Below are 18,653 nucleotides of genomic sequence, written 5' to 3'. Positions count from 1 at the left end.
TCCTGACCAATATTATTATATATACATACAGCAGGCCGGGTGCACATATATCCTCCGGATAACCCTATCCTGACCAATACTATTATATATACATACAGCAGGCCGGGTGCACATATATCCTCCGGATAACCCTATCCTGACCGATATTATTATAAATACATACAGCAGGCCGGGTGCACATATATCCTCCGGATAACCCATTCCTGACCAATATTATTATAAATACATACAGCAGGCCGGGTGCACATATATCCTCCGGATAACCCTATCCTGACCAATATTATTATATATACATACAGCGGGCCGGGTGCACATATATCCTCCGGATAACCCTATCCTGACCAATATTATTATATATACATACAGCGGGCCGGGTGCACATATATCCTCCGGATAACCCTATCCTGACCAATATTATTATATATACATACAGCAGGCCGGGTGCACATATATCCTCCGGATAACCCTATCCTGACCAATACTATTATATATACATACAGCAGGCCGGGTGCACATATATCCTCCGGATAACCCTATCCTGACCAATATTATTATAAATACATACAGCAGGCCGGGTGCACATATATCCTCCGGATAACCCATTCCTGACCAATACTATTATATATACATACAGCAGGCCGGGTGCACATATATCCTCCGGATAACCCATTCCTGACCGATATTATTATAAATACTTACAGCAGGCCGGGTGCACATATATCCTCCGGATAACCCTATCCTGACCAATATTATTATATATACATACAGCAGGCCGGGTGCACATATATCCTCCGGATAACCCTATCCTGACCAATACTATTATATATACATACAGCAGGCCGGGTGCACATATATCCTCCGGATAACCCTATCCTGACCGATATTATTATAAATACATACAGCAGGCCGGGTGCACATATATCCTCCGGATAACCCATTCCTGACCAATACTATTATATATACATACAGCAGGCCGGGTGCACATATATCCTCCGGATAACCCATTCCTGACCGATATTATTATAAATACTTACAGCAGGCCGGGTGCACATATATCCTCCGGATAACCCTATCCTGACCAATATTATTATATATACATACAGCAGGCCGGGTGCACATATATCCTCCGGATAACCCATTCCTGACCAATATTATTATAAATACATACAGCAGACCGGGTGCACATATATCCTCCGGATAACCCTATCCTGACAGATATTATTATATATACATACAGCGGGCCGGGTGCACATATATCCTCCGGATAACCCTATCCTGACCAATACTATTATAAATACTTACAGCAGGCCGGGTGCACATATATCCTCCGGATAACCCTATCCTGACCAATATTATTATATATACATACAGCAGGCCGGGTGCACATATATCCTCCGGATAACCCTATCCTGACCAATATTATTATAAATACATACAGCAGGCCGGGTGCACATATATCCTCCGGATAACCCTATCCTGACCAATATTATTATATATACATACAGCAGGCCGGGTGCACATATATCCTCCGGATAACCCTATCCTGACCAATATTATTATATATACATACAGGAGGCCGGGTGCACAGATATCCTCCGGATAACCCTATCCTGACCAATATTATTATATATACATACAGCAGGCCGGGTGCACAGATATCCTCCGGATAACCCTATCCTGACCAATATTATTATATATACATACAGCAGGCCGGGTGCACAGATATCCTCCGGATAACCCTATCCTGACCAATATTATTATATATACATACAGCAGGCCGGGTGCACAGATATCCTCCGGATAACCCTATCCTGACCAATACTATTATATATACATACAGCAGGCCGGGTGCACATATATCCTCCGGATAACCCTATCCTGACCAATATTATTATATATACATACAGCAGGCCGGGTGCACATATATCCTCCGGATAACTCTATCCTGACCAATATTATTATATATACATACAGCAGGCCGGGTGCACATATATCCTCCGGATAACCCTATCCTGACCAATATTATTATAAATACATACAGCAGGCCGGGTGCACATATATCCTCCGGATAACCCTATCCTGACCAATATTATTATAAATACATACAGCAGGCCGGGTGCACATATATCCTCCGGATAACCCTATCCTGACCAATATTATTATATATACATACAGCAGGCCGGGTGCACATATATCCTCCGGATAACCCTATCCTGACCAATATTATTATATATACATACAGCAGGCCGGGTGCACATATATCCTCCGGATAACCCTATCCTGACCAATATTATTATAAATACTTACAGCAGGCCGGGTGCACATATATCCTCCGGATAACCCATTCCTGACCAATATTATTATATATACATACAGCGGGCCGGGTGCACATATATCCTCCGGATAACCCTATCCTGACCGATATTATTATAAATACTTACAGCAGGCCGGGTGCACATATATCCTCCGGATAACCCTATCCTGACCAATATTATTATAAATACATACAGCAGGCCGGGTGCACATATATCCTCCGGATAACCCTATCCTGACCAATATTATTATATATACATACAGCGGGCCGGGTGCACATATATCCTCCGGATAACCCTATCCTGACCAATATTATTATATATACATACAGCAGTCCGGGTGCACATATATCCTCCGGATAACCCTATCCTGACCAATATTATTATATATACATACAGCGGGCCGGGTGCACATATATCCTCCGGATAACCCTATCCTGACCAATACTATTATATATACATACAGCAGGCCGGGTGCACATATATCCTCCGGATAACCCATTCCTGACCAATATTATTATATATACATACAGCAGGCCGGGTGCACATATATCCTCCGGATAACCCTATCCTGACCAATATTATTATATATACATACAGCAGGCCGGGTGCACATATATCCTCCGGATAACCCTATCCTGACCAATATTATTATAAATACTTACAGCAGGCCGGGTGCACATATATCCTCCGGATAACCCATTCCTGACCAATATTATTATATATACATACAGCGGGCCGGGTGCACATATATCCTCCGGATAACCCTATCCTGACCGATATTATTATAAATACTTACAGCAGGCCGGGTGCACATATATCCTCCGGATAACCCTATCCTGACCAATATTATTATAAATACATACAGCAGGCCGGGTGCACATATATCCTCCGGATAACCCTATCCTGACCAATACTATTATATATACATACAGCAGGCCGGGTGCACATATATCCTCCGGATAACCCTATCCTGACCAATATTATTATATATACATACAGCAGGCCGGGTGCACATATATCCTCCGGATAACCCTATCCTGACCAATACTATTATACAGGTTGAGTATCTCTTATCCAAAATGCTTGGAACCAGAGGTATTTTGGATATGGGATTTTTCCGTATTTTGGAATAATTGCATACCATAATGAGATATCATGGCGATGGGACCTAAGTCTAAGCACAGAATGCATTTATGTTTCATATACATCTTATACACACAGCCTGAAGGTCATTTAGTACAATATTTTTAATAACTTTGTGTTTTAAACAAAGTTTGAGTACATTGAGCCACAGAAAACAAAGATTTCACTATCTCACTCTCACTCAAAAAAGTCCGTATTTCGGAATATTCCGTATTTCGGAATATTTGGATATGGGATACTCAACCTGTATATACATACAGCGGGCCGGGTGATTAGTGGTAATTTAATCACTATTTATTTTTCCTATTCTTCTCCTTTGTAACATAGACATTGATGCAGATAAGAACCTCTTGGCCATCTATTTTTGCCCTTTTTCATTTATCCATTTGGCAACTTCAACCCTATTTGTTCCTTAGGTCTGTAGGTTTTAATATTTCCGCTGATTGTACAATATGTACATTTTAGATAAATTGAATAAAAGTCAGGTTTTATTTGTAAAAAAACTTTACAAGATTACTGCATATGTGCACCCTACAAGCACCTACTTTCTCCTTGTTACTTATGTCTGTATACCCAATTATATAACTCTGCCCAAGACTATATACCTGTACTCCCAATTATATAACTTTACCCAAGACTATATACATGTACTCCCAATTATATAACTGTACCCAAGACTATATGTCTATACACCCAATTATATAACTCTGTCCAAGACTATATGTCTGTACATCCAATTATATAACTCTGCCCAAGACTATATATCTGTAAACCCAATTATATAACTGTACCCAAGACTATATGTCTATACACCCAATTATATAACTCTGCCCAAGACTATATGTCTGTACTCCCAATTATATAACTGTACCCAAGACTATATGTCTGTACTCCCAATTATATAACTGTACCCAAGACTATATGTCTGTACACCCAATTATATAACTGTACCCAAGACTATATGTCTGTACACCCAATTATATAACTGTACCCAAGACTATATGTCTGTACACCCAATTACATAACTGTACCCAAGACTATATGTCTGTACACCCAATTATATAACTGTACCCAAGACTATGGGGTAAATTTACTAAGATTCGTATTTTCCCGTTTGAGGTCAAAGTTCAATCACGAATGACATTGAAAGTGTAAATATGCAACTTTTTGAATTGATTACGACTAATTTACTAAGCTGCCGTATTCTGCATTTTCGGGTTTTCCGATGTCGATGTCATTCGTTTTTTTTGGCAGTGTTTTACGTGAGTGACTTGTAAAACACTGCCGACTTTAATACAATGAATCTCGGCCGGATCTGAGAGATCCGTGCTGGGCTTCATTGTGCAGCTTGTAAAAAAAAATAAAAATGTTTAAATGTTAAAAAAAAATTGCGTGGGGTCCCCCCTCCTAAGGCAAACCAGCCTTGGGCTCTTTGAGCCGATCCTGGTTGCAGAAATATGGGGAAAAAATGGACAGGGGTTCCCCCATATTTAAGCAACCAGCATCGGGCTCTGCGCCTGGTCCTGGTTCCAAAAATACGGGGAACAAAAAGAGTAGGGGTCCCCCGTATTTTTGAAATCAGCACCGGGCTCCACTAGCTGGACAGATAATGCCACAGCCGGGGGTTACTTTTATACAGTGCCTTGCGGCCGTGGCATCAAATATCCAACTAGTCACCCCTGGCTGGGGTACCCTGGGGGAGTGGGGACCCCTTCAATCAAGGGGTCCCCCCCCCAGCCACCCAAGGGCCAGGGGTGAAGCCCGAGGCTGTCCCCCCCATCCAATGGGCTGCGGATGGGGGGCTGATAGCCTTTGTGAAAAGTGATTGATATTGTTTTTAGTAGCAGTACTACAAGGCCCAGCAAGCCTCCCCCGCAAGCTGGTACTTGGAGAACCACAAGTACCAGCATGCGGCGGAAAAATTGGCCCGCTGGTACCTGTAGTACTACTACTAAAAAAATACCCCAATAAAGACAACGTCCACACACACCTTGAAAGTATAACTTTAATACATCCATCCGCACCTCCATATACACATACTTACCTTATGTTCCCACGCAGGTCGGTCCTCTTCTCCAGTAGAATCCATGGTGTACCTGTAGAAAAAATTATACTCACATAATCCATGGTTGAAGGCTCCTCTGCTTGTAATCCTTTTGTAATCCACGTACTTGAAAAAATAAAAAAACGGACACCCGACCACGAACTGAAAGGGGACCCATGTTTTCACATGGGCCCCCTTTCCCCGAATGCCAGAAACCCACTCTGACTGATGTCTAAGTGGGTTTCTTCAGCCAATCAGGGAGCGCCACGTTGTGGCACCCTCCTGATCGGCTGTGTGCTCCTGTACTGTATGACAGGCGGCACACGGCAGTGTTACAATGTAGCGCCCGCCTATGCGCTCCATTGTAACCAATGGTGGGAACTTTCAGGTCAGCGGTTGACCGAAAGTGACCTCACCGCTGACCTGAAAGTTCCCACCATTGGTTACAATGGAGCGCATAGGCGCTACATTGTATCACTGCCGTGTGCCGCCTGTCATACAGTACAGGAGCACACAGCCGATCAGGAGGGTGCCACAACGTGGCGCTCCCTGATTGGCTGAAGAAACCCACTTAGACATCAGTCAGAGTGGGTTTCTGGCATTCGGGGAAAGGGGGCCCATGTGAAAACATGGGTCCCCTTTCAGTTCGTGGTCGGGTATCCATTTTTTTATTTTTTCAAGTACGTGGATTACAAAAGGATTACAAGCAAAGGAGCCTTCAACCATGGATTATGTGAGTATAATTTTTTCTACAGGTACACCATAGATTCTACTGGAGAAGAGGACCGACCTGCGTGGGAACATAAGGTAAGTATGTGTATATGGAGGTGCGGATGGATGTATTAAAGTTATACTTTCAAGGTGTGTGTGTGTTGTCTTTATTGGGGTATTTTTTTAGTAGTAGTACTACAGGTACCAGCGGGCCCATTTTTTCGCCGCATGCTGGTACTTGTGGTTCTCCAAGTACCAGCTTGTGGGGGAGGCTTGCTGGGCCTTGTAGTACTGCTACTAAAAACAATATCAAACACTTTGAACAAAGGCTATCAGCCCCCCATCCGCAGCCCATTGGATGGGGGGGACAGCCTCGGGCTTCACCCCTGGCCCTTGGGTGGCTGGGGGGGGGGGACCCCTTGATTGAAGGGGTCCCCACTCTGCCAGGGTACCCCGGCCAGGGGTGACTAGTTGGATATTTGATGCCACGGCCGCAAGGCACTGTATAAAAGTGACCCCCGGCTGTGGCATTATCTGTCCAGCTAGTGGAGCCCGGTGCTGGTTTCAAAAATACGGGGGACCCCTACTCTTTTTGTCCCCCGTATTTTTGGAACCAGGACCAGGCGCAGAGCCCGATGCTGGTTGCTTAAATATGGGGGAACCCCTGTCCATTTTTTCCCCATATTTCTGCAACCAGGATCGGCTCAAAGAGCCCGAGGCTGGTTTGTCTTAGGAGGGGGGACCCCACGCAATGTTTTTTCTGAAAATTTAGAACATTCCCCCCCCCCTTCCCACTGAAAAACATGCACGGATCTCATGCCTATACAAACACGGGATAAAAAAGCAGGTCTGGTTTTTTTAACACTTTTTCACGATTTGTATTTTATCACGGCAGTGTTTGGCTATTGTCGGCAGTGTTTGTGATTTGCACTTGTTAGTAAATTCCCGATTTCTACCAAATTGCAGGCGTATTTGACCGATGGTGTATTGATTCGTGATTTTTTCCTAGGACTTCCAAAATATTACGAATGCCCTCATCACTGCCGTGATTTTTGCTTAGTAAATTACCGAGATGACACTTTGAAGAAAAAACGGCATCTCGGTCAAAATCGGGACCTTAGTAAATATACCCCTATATGTCTGTACACCTAATTATATAACTCTGCCAAAGACTATATTTCTATACACCCAATTATATAACTCTGCCCAAGACTATATGTCTGTATACCCAATTATATAACTCTACCCAAGACTATATGTCTATACACCAAATTATATAACTCTGCCCAAGACTATATGTCTGTACATCCAATTATATAACTGTACCCAAGACTATATGTCTATACACCCAATTATATAACTGTATCCAAGACTATATGTCTGTACACCCAATTATATAACTGTACCCAAGACTACATGTCTATACACCCAATTATATAACTGTACCCAAGACTATATGTCTGTATACCCAATTATATAACTGTACCCAAGACTATATGTCTGTACACCCAATTATATAACTGTATCCAAGACTATATGTCTGTACACCCAATTATATAACTGTACCCAAGACTACATGTCTATACACCCAATTATATAACTGTACCCAAGACTATATGTCTGTATACCCAATTATATAACTGTACCCAAGACTATATGTCTGTACACCAAATTATATAACTGTATCCAAGACTATATGTCTGTACACCCAATTATATAACTGTACCCAAGACTACATGTCTATACGCCCAATTATATAACTGTACCCAAGACTATATGTCTGTATACCCAATTATATAACTGTACCCAAGACTATATGTCTGTACACCCAATTATATAACTGTATCCAAGACTATATGTCTGTACACCCAATTATATAACTGTACCCAAGACTATATGTCTGTATACCCGATGCTATAACTGTACCCAAGACTATATGTCTATACACCCAATTATATAACTGTACCCAAGACTATATGTCTGTACACCCAATTATATAACTGTACCCAAGACTATATGTCTGTACACCCAATTATATAACTGTACCCAAGACTACATGTCTATACACCCAATTATATAACTCTGCCCAAGACTATATGTCTGTACACCCAATTATATAACTGTACCCAAGACTATATGTCTGTATACCCGATGCTATAACTGTACCCAAGACTATATGTCTATACACCCAATTATATAACTGTACCCAAGACTATATGTCTGTACACCCAATTATATAACTGTACCCAAGACTACATGTCTGTACACCCAATTATATAACTGTACCCAAGACTATATGTCTGTATACCCGATGCTATAACTGTACCCAAGACTATATGTCTATACACCCAATTATATAACTGTACCCAAGACTATATGTCTGTACACCCAATTATATAACTGTACCCAAGACTATATGTCTATACACACAATTATATAACTCTGCCCAATACTATATGTCTGTATACCCAATTATATAACTGTACCCAAGACTATGTAACTGTGCTCCCTGCTATATAACTGTGCTCCAGTATACCCCAAACATAGATGTACCCTAGTCTACATAACTGTACCCCAAACATAGATGTACCCTAGTCTACATAACTGTACCCCAAACATAGATGTACCCTAGTCTACATAACTGTACCCCAAACATAGATGTACCCTAGTCTACATAATTGTACCCCACAGATATACAACCATCCCCACCAGACAACATAGGTGTACCCCAGACTTTATAACCGTACACCAGACAACATAGGTGTGCTACCCGAGTATATATAATGTACCGGGCTACCTGTACATACAGTACATAGAGTAACCTAATATCTGTTGTGTCAGGCTTCATTCGCACCTACCGCATCTGGGTGACTGGAGACACCACAAATCCCCCCATATATAGAGAGAACGGAGCCCCCTGGCCCACGTACTTGTACTGACTGACATCATTGCTCCAAACATCAGACGTCCTCAGTTTCTTCATCAGAATCCGGATGATCCTCACGAAGAGGATGAAGTTTATCTAGAGGAGGAAGTAACAGGGATATCAGTGTTTCCTATCCACAGCAATGGCTGGGAAGCCGGATATACAAAGGAGTCGGAGAGGACAGAATCCAGCAATCCATTAGCTCGCCCCAAATTGCTACAGGGACCGACAGGAATGGGCACACATGGCATCAACACCTTAATAAAGAGTCAGGAAAGGGTCGTTTGGGAGTTGGATGTTCTACCTATGAAGCCTCTCTCATGTGAGTTTCTTGCTGGAGCCTCAAGCACAGGGCCCACAAGACAATGGCCCCTACATGAATACCATCCAATAATATCTCTAAGTCTCTGATCTTTGTTGTGGACTCCACAGGCCGTGTAGCTGAATACATGTTACAATGTTCTTACAGTAAAACAAAATATCTCAGAATATAGAGAAGACTAGTCTCAGTGGGTAGAGAGCCGGCGTGACGTCTCATGAAATCCCAACTCAATCCTGCTGACACTCCCAACAACCATCAATGGCTAACCACCGATTGTAGATGGTTTTGGCATTGATGGCGGAGACCCCATGGTTGTCCATCAGTGGTATAGTGCCTTCCAATGTTTTTTTCCCCTTAATGGTGCCATGACACACAGCCTAAATCCCCCCCTCCCCCCACATGACCCACAAAGCCCTATCCCACCTCAGATAGGCCCACTGCCCTGAAAAATGGAAGTTAGGAGCTGACTGGTTGGTACTTTATCTCTCTCTATAAGCTTTAATAAATCTCCACCTTTATCTCTCTCCACTTATTCATGCTCCAAGGATTAGTATAGCTGCCCCTCTGTGAGTAAAGGGGACTGTCGTATTAAACTGTGACATACGGGAACCAGTGTCTTACCATGGAGTGTAAGAAGAGACAATTAATATTAATCAGATTCTGGATTCTAGTGACAGGTCAAGATATCAGACAACTTACAAATATGGAGAGAATAACCGGTCCCCGGATGATCCACCAAATACTGGGATTAGAATTAATGTCCCAGCATCTGCAAGAAAATATAAAATCCCTATTATTAGGAGCATCTATTAATGGAAACAATCATTGTCACAGAACATCACGGGGCTAAAGGCACGCAATGACCATGTTTAGTTTCCTGTTGCATTATGGCTGAAATACGGCATGTGGCGTCAGTTTGGTAAAAGTAAGAAGAATGTCAGATTGTTGATTTGTTAGTGAAGGGGAGGAGCTATTGGTTGGTGAGACTTGGGGTCACATGGTAACAAGATGACATAAATAGGGGTGACATCCTGTGTTTTCAGTGTCAATAGGGGATAGCATTCAGTGTGCCTTTGAAAGCGGGGTGTGGCCAAATATGGGAGGTGTAGCCACACCCCCTCAAAAAAGCATAAGTGATCCAACCTGTTAAAGGCCCTCTGCTGGCATATTCCACTTCTCCTTCTTCCTTCCTTCCGCATTTTGTAATGGGCAACTTCATAGCCCCCCCTCCTTGTAGGATAAGGATCCCTGCATTATCAACCCCCAGCACCCTAGTGGTAATAGATCCCCGTGGCATAGTCTCCACCCTCACCCCCAGTGCCAATGGTCCCCCAGTTTAGTCCCCCACTCCCCATGTGTCACTTGCTATGGGGCAGATGAACTAATGGTGCCCATACACTTGTGCAATGCACCGCGCCATTGCGGGGCAGGTGCGATGAAATCGCACATGAACTGCCAAAGTGATTACCATGCAATCATGCGATAGATCGCATGGTAATCACATGATGGGCACGTCACCGCCGAGTGGTAGCGGTGCAATTTGATAAATATTAAGTGCAGCACATACTAGTGAGACGCGACATTCAAGCGGCGTGCCCGCGCATCACGTCGCGTGGTACCTAAAATGTGCATACAATCCTTTGATTTATCTCACAGATGCGGTCGAAATCGAAGGATTGTACCTGATATCTCACAAGTGTATGGGCTACATAAGCCTTGGAGAATGATAGAGAGAGATAAAGTACCAACCAATCAGCTCCTGTCATTTTTCAAAAACAGTCTGTAACTTGACAGTTAGGAGCTGATTGGCTGGTACTTCTCTCTCTATTTAATCTCTCGAAGGTTTAGTACATTTTGCCCTACGGCTGGGATGTAATGGAATCCGAATTCGGTGGCCGTGCAGGAAGCTGGATGAACTCAGGCATTGTTTTAAAGGGGCAATTATGTACAAGCCTAAACCATACCTTGTAGAAGATTTCCCCTTTAAAAACAAACAAACAAACAAACAGTTTGAGCTCATAAGGCATCCAGCACGGCCGCCAAACTCGGACTTCATTACATCCCGTCCTATGGGAGTTATTCAGGTTTGTTAGCACACCAAAAAAGTAAGCAATTGGGCAAAATCATGTGCACTGCAGGTGGGGCAAATGTAACATCTGCAGAGAGAGTTAGATTTGGGTGGGTTATATTGTTTCTGTGCAGGGTAAATACTGGCTGCTTTATTTTTACACTGCACTTTACATTTCAGTTTGAACACACCCCACCCAAATCTAACTTTTTTGGTTTGCTAATATACCTGAATAACCCCTATATGTGTCATTTTTTTCTTTTTAATATAACTGTCCCCAGCCAAAAAATACACCTCCCCCCCACCCACCTTAGTGCCAAATGTTGACCGCGTATCATCTACACTCCCCGCCCTGTATAGCCCCTCCTCCTCACCTTGTTGCAGAGCGCAGTGGCGTGTGGGCTCCTTCTGATGCATCTGATCTCTGCAGACACAGAGACCAGCATATTTAGTGCTCGGTGGGGAACTATGTTCCCCTCCTCGCACTGTGGGTTTAGGCGCATACACCCCGTGTTGCCGATCACACAGCATCCTGGGGCACTGTTCCAGAGCAGGAGGAGGCCACTTTACAGTACGTCTTGGGTAAACGTTAGTTAATCTGGTTGCAGGTACCCGTACAGTTCTGATTTTCCATGCAGTTTGCTCACAACCTGACAAATGGTGAGTTCATAATACTAGATTCTAATGTCATGCTATAGAGTCTGTTTCAGAATATAAAAGATACAGGTGAATTGTATATTGGATGAGCTGTATTTAGGATCACAGACCCGGTCTCTTGCTGGAGTGTAAGAACCATTGTTTGTGCAGAGATATGGACACAAGTCACAAGTGACAGCTGCAGGTGAGGAGAGACGTCTCACCATAACCATCACAGTGATACCGCTACGATGATTCCACTATACGCCACTATCATGGTGATACCTGTACAATGATTCCCCTATATTGTGGTGCTGAGTGAGGGACATTATAAAATGAGATTTATGTTAAGAACTTACCGTTGTTAAATCTCTTTCTGCGAAGTACACTGGGCTCCACAGGGAATAACATTGGGGTGTAGAGTTGGATCTTGATCCGAGGCACCAACAGGTTAAAATCTTTGACTGTTCTCAGAATGCATAGCGCCGCCTCCTCTATAACCCCGCCTCTGTGCACAGGAGCTCAGTTTTTGTTAATCAGTCCAATGCAGTAGCAGGTAAAAGAGACGACAACTGTTAGTAGCCACAAACATCACACTCTCACGACAGGAGAAAGTGTCAGCGGCTAATGCCATACCAACCCAAAGAAGCTAAGTGCGTCAGCGTGGGCGCCCTGTGGAGCCCAGTGTACCTCGCAGAAAGAGATTTAACAACGGTAAGTTCTTACCATAAATCTTGTTTTCTGCTGCGGGGTACACTGGGCTCCACAGGGAATAACATCGGGGATGTCCTAAAGCAGTTCCTTATGGGAGGGGACACACTGTAGCGGGCACAAGAACCCAGCGTCCAAAGGAAGCATCCTGGGAGGCGGATGTATCGAAGGCATAGAACCTTATGAACGTGTTCACTGAGGACCACGTAGCCGCCTTGCACAATTGTTCAAAGGTTGCACCACGGCAGGCCGCCCAAGAAGGTCCATCAGACCGAGTAGAATGGGCCTTAATAGTAGCAGGAACTAGACGACCAGCCTGTACATAAGCATGTGCAATCACCATTCTAATCCATCTGGCCAGGGTCTGCTTGTGAGCAGGCCAGCCACATTTGTGAAAACCAAACAATACAAAGAGGGAATCAGACTTCCTGATAGGAGCTGTCCTCTTCACATAGATACGGAGAGCCCGTACCACATCCAAAGATCGCTCTTTGGAAGACAATTCAGGAGAGACAAAGGCCAGAACCACAATCTCCCGATTAAGGTGGAAAGACGACACCACCTTAGGTAGGTACCCGGGACGTGTTCTAAGAACCGCCCGGTCACAGTGAAAAATCAGATATGGGGACCTACAAGACAAGGCACCCAGATCAGACACCTATCTGGCAGAGGCAATAGCCAGCAGAAACAACACCTTAAGAGAAAGCCACTTAAGGTCTGCCGATTCAAGAGGCTCAAACGGACACCCTTGCAACGCCTCCAGAACCACCGACAAGTCTGAAGGAGCCACAGGCGGAACATAAGGAGGTTGAATTCGCAACACACCCTGAGTAAATGTATGAACATCAGATAAAGTTACAATTTTTCTCTGGAACCAAACTGGAAAGGCAGAAATATAAACCTTGATGGAGGCCAGACGAAGGCCCAAGTCTAGGCCCTTTTGTAGAAAGGCCAAAAGTTTGGCCATACTAAACTTGTAAGCATCATGATTGTTAGATTCGCACCAAGCAAAGTAAGAATTCCAGACCCTATGGTAAATCTGAGCAGAAGTCGGTTTTCCGGGCCTTCAACATGGTTTGAATGACCGCCTCAGAAAATCCTTTGGCCCTTAAGACGGAAGCTTCAAGAGCCACACCGTCAAAGCCAATCGGGCTAAATCCTGATATACACAGGGGCCCTGAACGAGGAGATCTGGGCGCTGCGGCAGTAGAAGGGGATGCTCTATCGAGGGACCCTGAAGGTCTGAGAACCAATGCCGTCTGGGCCACGTTGGAGCGATCAGAAGTAGGATTCCTCCTTCTTGCTTGAACTTCCTTATTACTCTGGGCAGGAGTGACACCGGAGGTAACACGTATGGCAGACGAAAGTTCCATGGAATTGCCAGTGCGTCCATGAACACTGCTTGAGGATCCCTTTTCCTTGCTCCGAAGACCGGAACCTTGTGATTGTGTCGAGATGCCATCAGGTCGACATCTGGAAGGCCCCACTTGTCCACGAGGAGTTGAAACACATCTGGATAGAGGCTCCATTCTCCGGCGTGTACGCCCCGACAACTGAGAAAGTCCGCTTCCCAGTTTAAGACCCCCAGGAATGAACACTGCTGATATGGCTGGCAGATGGCGTTCCGCCCACTGAAGAATCTGTGATACTTCCCTTATTGAGGCTTTGAGTGCTGCCTTGATGATTGATGTACGCCACCGTGGTGGCGTTGTCCGACTACACTTTAACAGGTCTGTTCTGTATTAAATGCTGGGCCAAGTTCAATGAGTTGAACACCACCCGCAATTCCAGAATGTTTATCGGGAGGAGAGACTCCTCCTTGGTCCACCGACCCTAAAGGGAGTGTTGCTCCAACACCACGCTCCAACCTCTCAGAAGGACTAAGTTGGAGATCCAGAAGGGACGACCCCTGCTCAATCGTTGGTCCTGAAGCCACCAGCTCAGTGACAGACGGACCTCCTGAAACAAGGAGATCATTTGAGACCTGATCCGGTGAGGCAGGCCGTGCCACTTGGAAGAATCACTTCTGCAGAGGGCGGAAATGGAATTGAGCGTACTCTACCATGTCGAAAGCCGACACCATGAGACCTAGCACTTGCATTGCCGAATGTATCGACACTTGCGGACGAGATAGGAAACATCGAATCCTGTCCTGAATCTTCAGGACTTTCTCCTGAGACAAGAACAACCGCTGGTTGTGAGTGTCCAACATTGCCCCCAGGTGCACCATGCTCTGAGCAGGGACCAGGGAAGATTTCTTCCAGTTGATGAGCCACCCGTGGGCTTGCAGAAACTGGATAGTCAGATCCAGATGGCATAGGAGAATTTCTAGGGAGTCTGCCAGGATCAACAAGTCGTCCAGGTGCAGTTGGATCCTGAACCCTTGACGGCGGAGCACTGCCGTCATTACCGCCATGACCTTGGTGAAGACTCACGGAGCTGTGGTCAAACAAAAGGTAACGCCCGAAATTGGTAATGGAGGTTGCCAACCGCAAACCTCCGGTACTGCTGATGCGACACTGCAATGGGAATATGCAGGTAAACATCCTGTATGTCCAGGGAGACCATATAATCCCCAGGTTCCAAGGCCAGAACAATAGAGCGAAGGGTTTCCATACGAAACTTGGAGACCCTCACAAATCTGTTCAAGAACTTGAGGTTGAGAAAGGGCCGGTAGGACCCATTCGGTTTCGGGACTAGGAACAGCGGTGAATAGTACCCCTTGCCTCTCTGAGCCAGAGGCACCTGTACTACCACTCCTGTGTCCAGGAGGGACTGTACCACCGAACAGAGGCGTCACTAGGGTTGGTGTCACCCGGTGGAGAAACTCATGGTGTCACCCCCCCATAAAGCTCCTCTTGTATCACACCCCACCCCACCGAATCCATAGTAATGTTTTACTAAATATAATTACTTCTGATCATTATTTTAAATAATATTAGGGTGATTCTCCAGAAAGTGAACATAAAGTCCCATGCATCACACGCTTTAAAACATTTTTCCTTTTAAACTGGTCTGTTAAGAAATTTTTGTTGTATGAAAACTTATTTGCTTAGTAGCAGTGCCTTACCCTATTACTTTAGAGTTAGACCCACTAAAATCTTGGTATTTTGGAGAAGCATGTTGTTTGAATTTGTGTAGCTGTCCCGTGAAGTGTACCCACTCCACACTGCCACGATTCACCAGCAGCATTCTGCAGACATGGAGGGGGTCAATAAGGTGAGAGCTGGGGGGAAAGAATGAAGCACACTGTGAGGATAGATGGGGAGCAGTCAGGATTCCGGCTGTCTGTATCCCGGCAGTCAGAATACCGACGCCGGAATACTGACCATATTCTGAATGCCAACACCGGCATCCAGAATGGGTATAACATCCCGGCACCACTGGGTTGAAAGGGCTCACTGGGACATGAAGGGAAAGTATTAGTGGGGGAGACAGGCAGGAAAAAAGCCAAGGGCTTTTAACATGAGAGCTGAGAGAAGAGAGAGGGAGAAGGAAGAGAGAGAGAGAGAGGGTAGAGAGAAAGTAGAGCGGGGGGGGGGGGGGGGGGGGGGGGAAGTCTCATGGGCACAGCACTGGTGGTAGCAACTGCGCCCAGTCGCTGCGCTTGAAGGTCCCTCGAGCTGGCCCTGCATCAGAGGCCTGGCAAGCCAAGTAGTATCAGAGAGGAGTGCAGGGGAGGGGCTCCCCTCCTATACTCCGGTCACAGACCGCCTCCTCCTACTTTGTTACAGCCTGTGGCCGGCTGCAGCCTACTGCGACCTCCTTCACTGCTGCCAGAAACAACAGGGGGGCCATGTGCCCTCCCCATGCCTGGATCCGCTAGTGCACACATACATAGATTTTATAGGGGAACACTGACAAAGATTGTACAGGTCCCAGGGGCACACTGACACACCCACACAGGGACCAGAAGCACACTGACCCAAACACATTGTACAGGGGCGTACAGGTGGGGCTGGCAGCCATGCAGAGGCACATACTGTACCTTCCAAGTTCCCACCTCTGTCATAGGGCAGCTCCAGCTCCACCTTGTCACCAGATGCTGTACTGAGTCCCTGTTGCTTCTAACAATATATAAAGCCATTCTGGGGTTCACGAGTGTGCAGTGGCGCAAGACTGGGTCACTGGATTGGCGATTCTTTTATTATGTGACACTTTAGCCACCGCGCCCGAAGCGTGGCGAGCGGAATCGCTGATAGTATACCTGCCATAATGCAATAGCCAAGGAGTGCATGCAATGTCTGTTATCACATCTCCTCCCAGGGGCCACATGGGGAATGTGACTGTCTGCAGTGTGTGGCCCCCGGACATCAATTCTCTTCTCGCAATTACCTGAAATTGCTGCATACTAGTGGTCTGGTGATCCGCAGGGTGGGTGTGGTCACCGGCTCCTGGGGTCTCTACAGGTGTCCTTCAGGTGTAACCACGGGCTGGCCCCTCATCAGGCATGGGTATTAGGTGAAATCCACAGTAATCCACTCCAAACAACCCCTGAGCATCAGGCAGTGGGCAATCATTCTCTACCACCTCCATCCAGATCTAGGTGCCCGGGCTGCAGAGCATGTGTGCCCAGTTGTCAAAGGTCAGGCAGTGCCTGGGCAGCGGTAGCAGCGTCTCTTGCCGGGCTCATGCTCACTCTCTGTGCAGCAACTCTGCCGCCATCCTGCACCGAGCCACCCCCGCACTGCTGCGGCGAGCGGGTGGTGGAAGTGAGTAGCGGAGGAGCGTGCAGGGAGGTGGAAATGAGCGTGCAGCGAGGGCGGAGTGAGGTCTGTGCAGTGGCCGGACGCACTTTATGGATGGTGCTGGTAGGGTGTCTGCATCGCGGGAGGGCTGGGAGCCGGGGGAGGACACACAGCCGCTTATGAAGGAGCAGTCCAGGGCCGGCGGCCGTGGCGCTGCAGAGAGCGAGTCACTCACTCTCTGCAGCAGCGCCTTTTACATTCCCCGCGTATGTGTCGGACCGACACAGCAGCGGGGATGCGGGCATAACAAGTGTCTGTGCCTGCAGTGGGGTGCGGTGTGAGTGTGGCTCTTTTTGGTGTCACCCCTTGGAGGTGACATCCAGGTGCGGGCCGCACCCCCCGCACCCCCCTTGTGACGCCTCTGCCACCGAATGAAGAGTTTTTGCCTTCACCTGATCCGAAGGGACGTCTTTCAGGCAAAATCAATGAGGGGGGCGATTCTTGAAGGATACGGCGTAAGCTCGAGTGACGACTTCCCGTACCCAGGCATCGGAAGTGGTCTTCAACCATTCCTTGGTAAACCCTAGAAGCCGGCCCCCCACCATGGGATCCCCCAGGGGGAGGCCCGCCCCGTCATGCGGCAGGCTTATCAGTTTTGGAAGCAGGCTGACGGGCAGCCCAGGCCTGTTTGGGTTTGGGCTTATTGGGTTTGGAAGTGCGAACCTGTTTGGGGTACGCCTGACCTTTTGCTTTCCCTGAAGGACGAAAGGAGCGAAATGGAGTACTCTTAGCCTTCGGCACCGAAGGAGCAGTACTAGGCAGACATGCTGTTTTTGCAGAAGCTAAGTCCGCCACTATCTTGTTGAGGTCTTCTCCGAAAATAAATTCTCCCTTAAAAGGGAGTACCTCCAGGGTTTTCTTAGAGTCCATATCCACAGACCAGGACCGTAACCAGAGAATTTGGCGAGCCAAAATGGACGTAGTAGAAGCCTTGGCCGCCAGAATACCGGCATCAGAAGCCGCCTCCTTAATGTAATGAGATGCTGTGACAATATATGACAAGCATTGTCTAGCATGATCAGAAGCGTT

General features: G+C 46.1%; 1 protein-coding gene across 1 annotated transcript in view; it reads right to left on the bottom strand.

Moving 5' to 3' along the window:
* Positions 1-18,653, bottom strand: part of SCTR (secretin receptor) — a 109,210-nt gene that overhangs the window by 26,179 nt on the left and 64,378 nt on the right. Inside the window, exons 9-10 of the mRNA XM_063932229.1 lie at positions 10,161-10,230; positions 9,144-9,235 (exon numbers count right to left, since the gene is read on the bottom strand). Of these exons, the coding sequence (XP_063788299.1) occupies positions 9,144-9,235; positions 10,161-10,230 (162 nt within the window). The remainder of the gene's footprint in view (positions 1-9,143; positions 9,236-10,160; positions 10,231-18,653) is intronic.

This window comes from Pseudophryne corroboree, chromosome 7, assembly GCF_028390025.1.
Source record: "Pseudophryne corroboree isolate aPseCor3 chromosome 7, aPseCor3.hap2, whole genome shotgun sequence".
NCBI classification, from domain to species: Eukaryota; Metazoa; Chordata; class Amphibia; order Anura; family Myobatrachidae; genus Pseudophryne; species Pseudophryne corroboree.
Note: the sequence above shows the minus strand (reverse complement) of the source record. Positions and strands in the feature narration are given on the sequence as shown.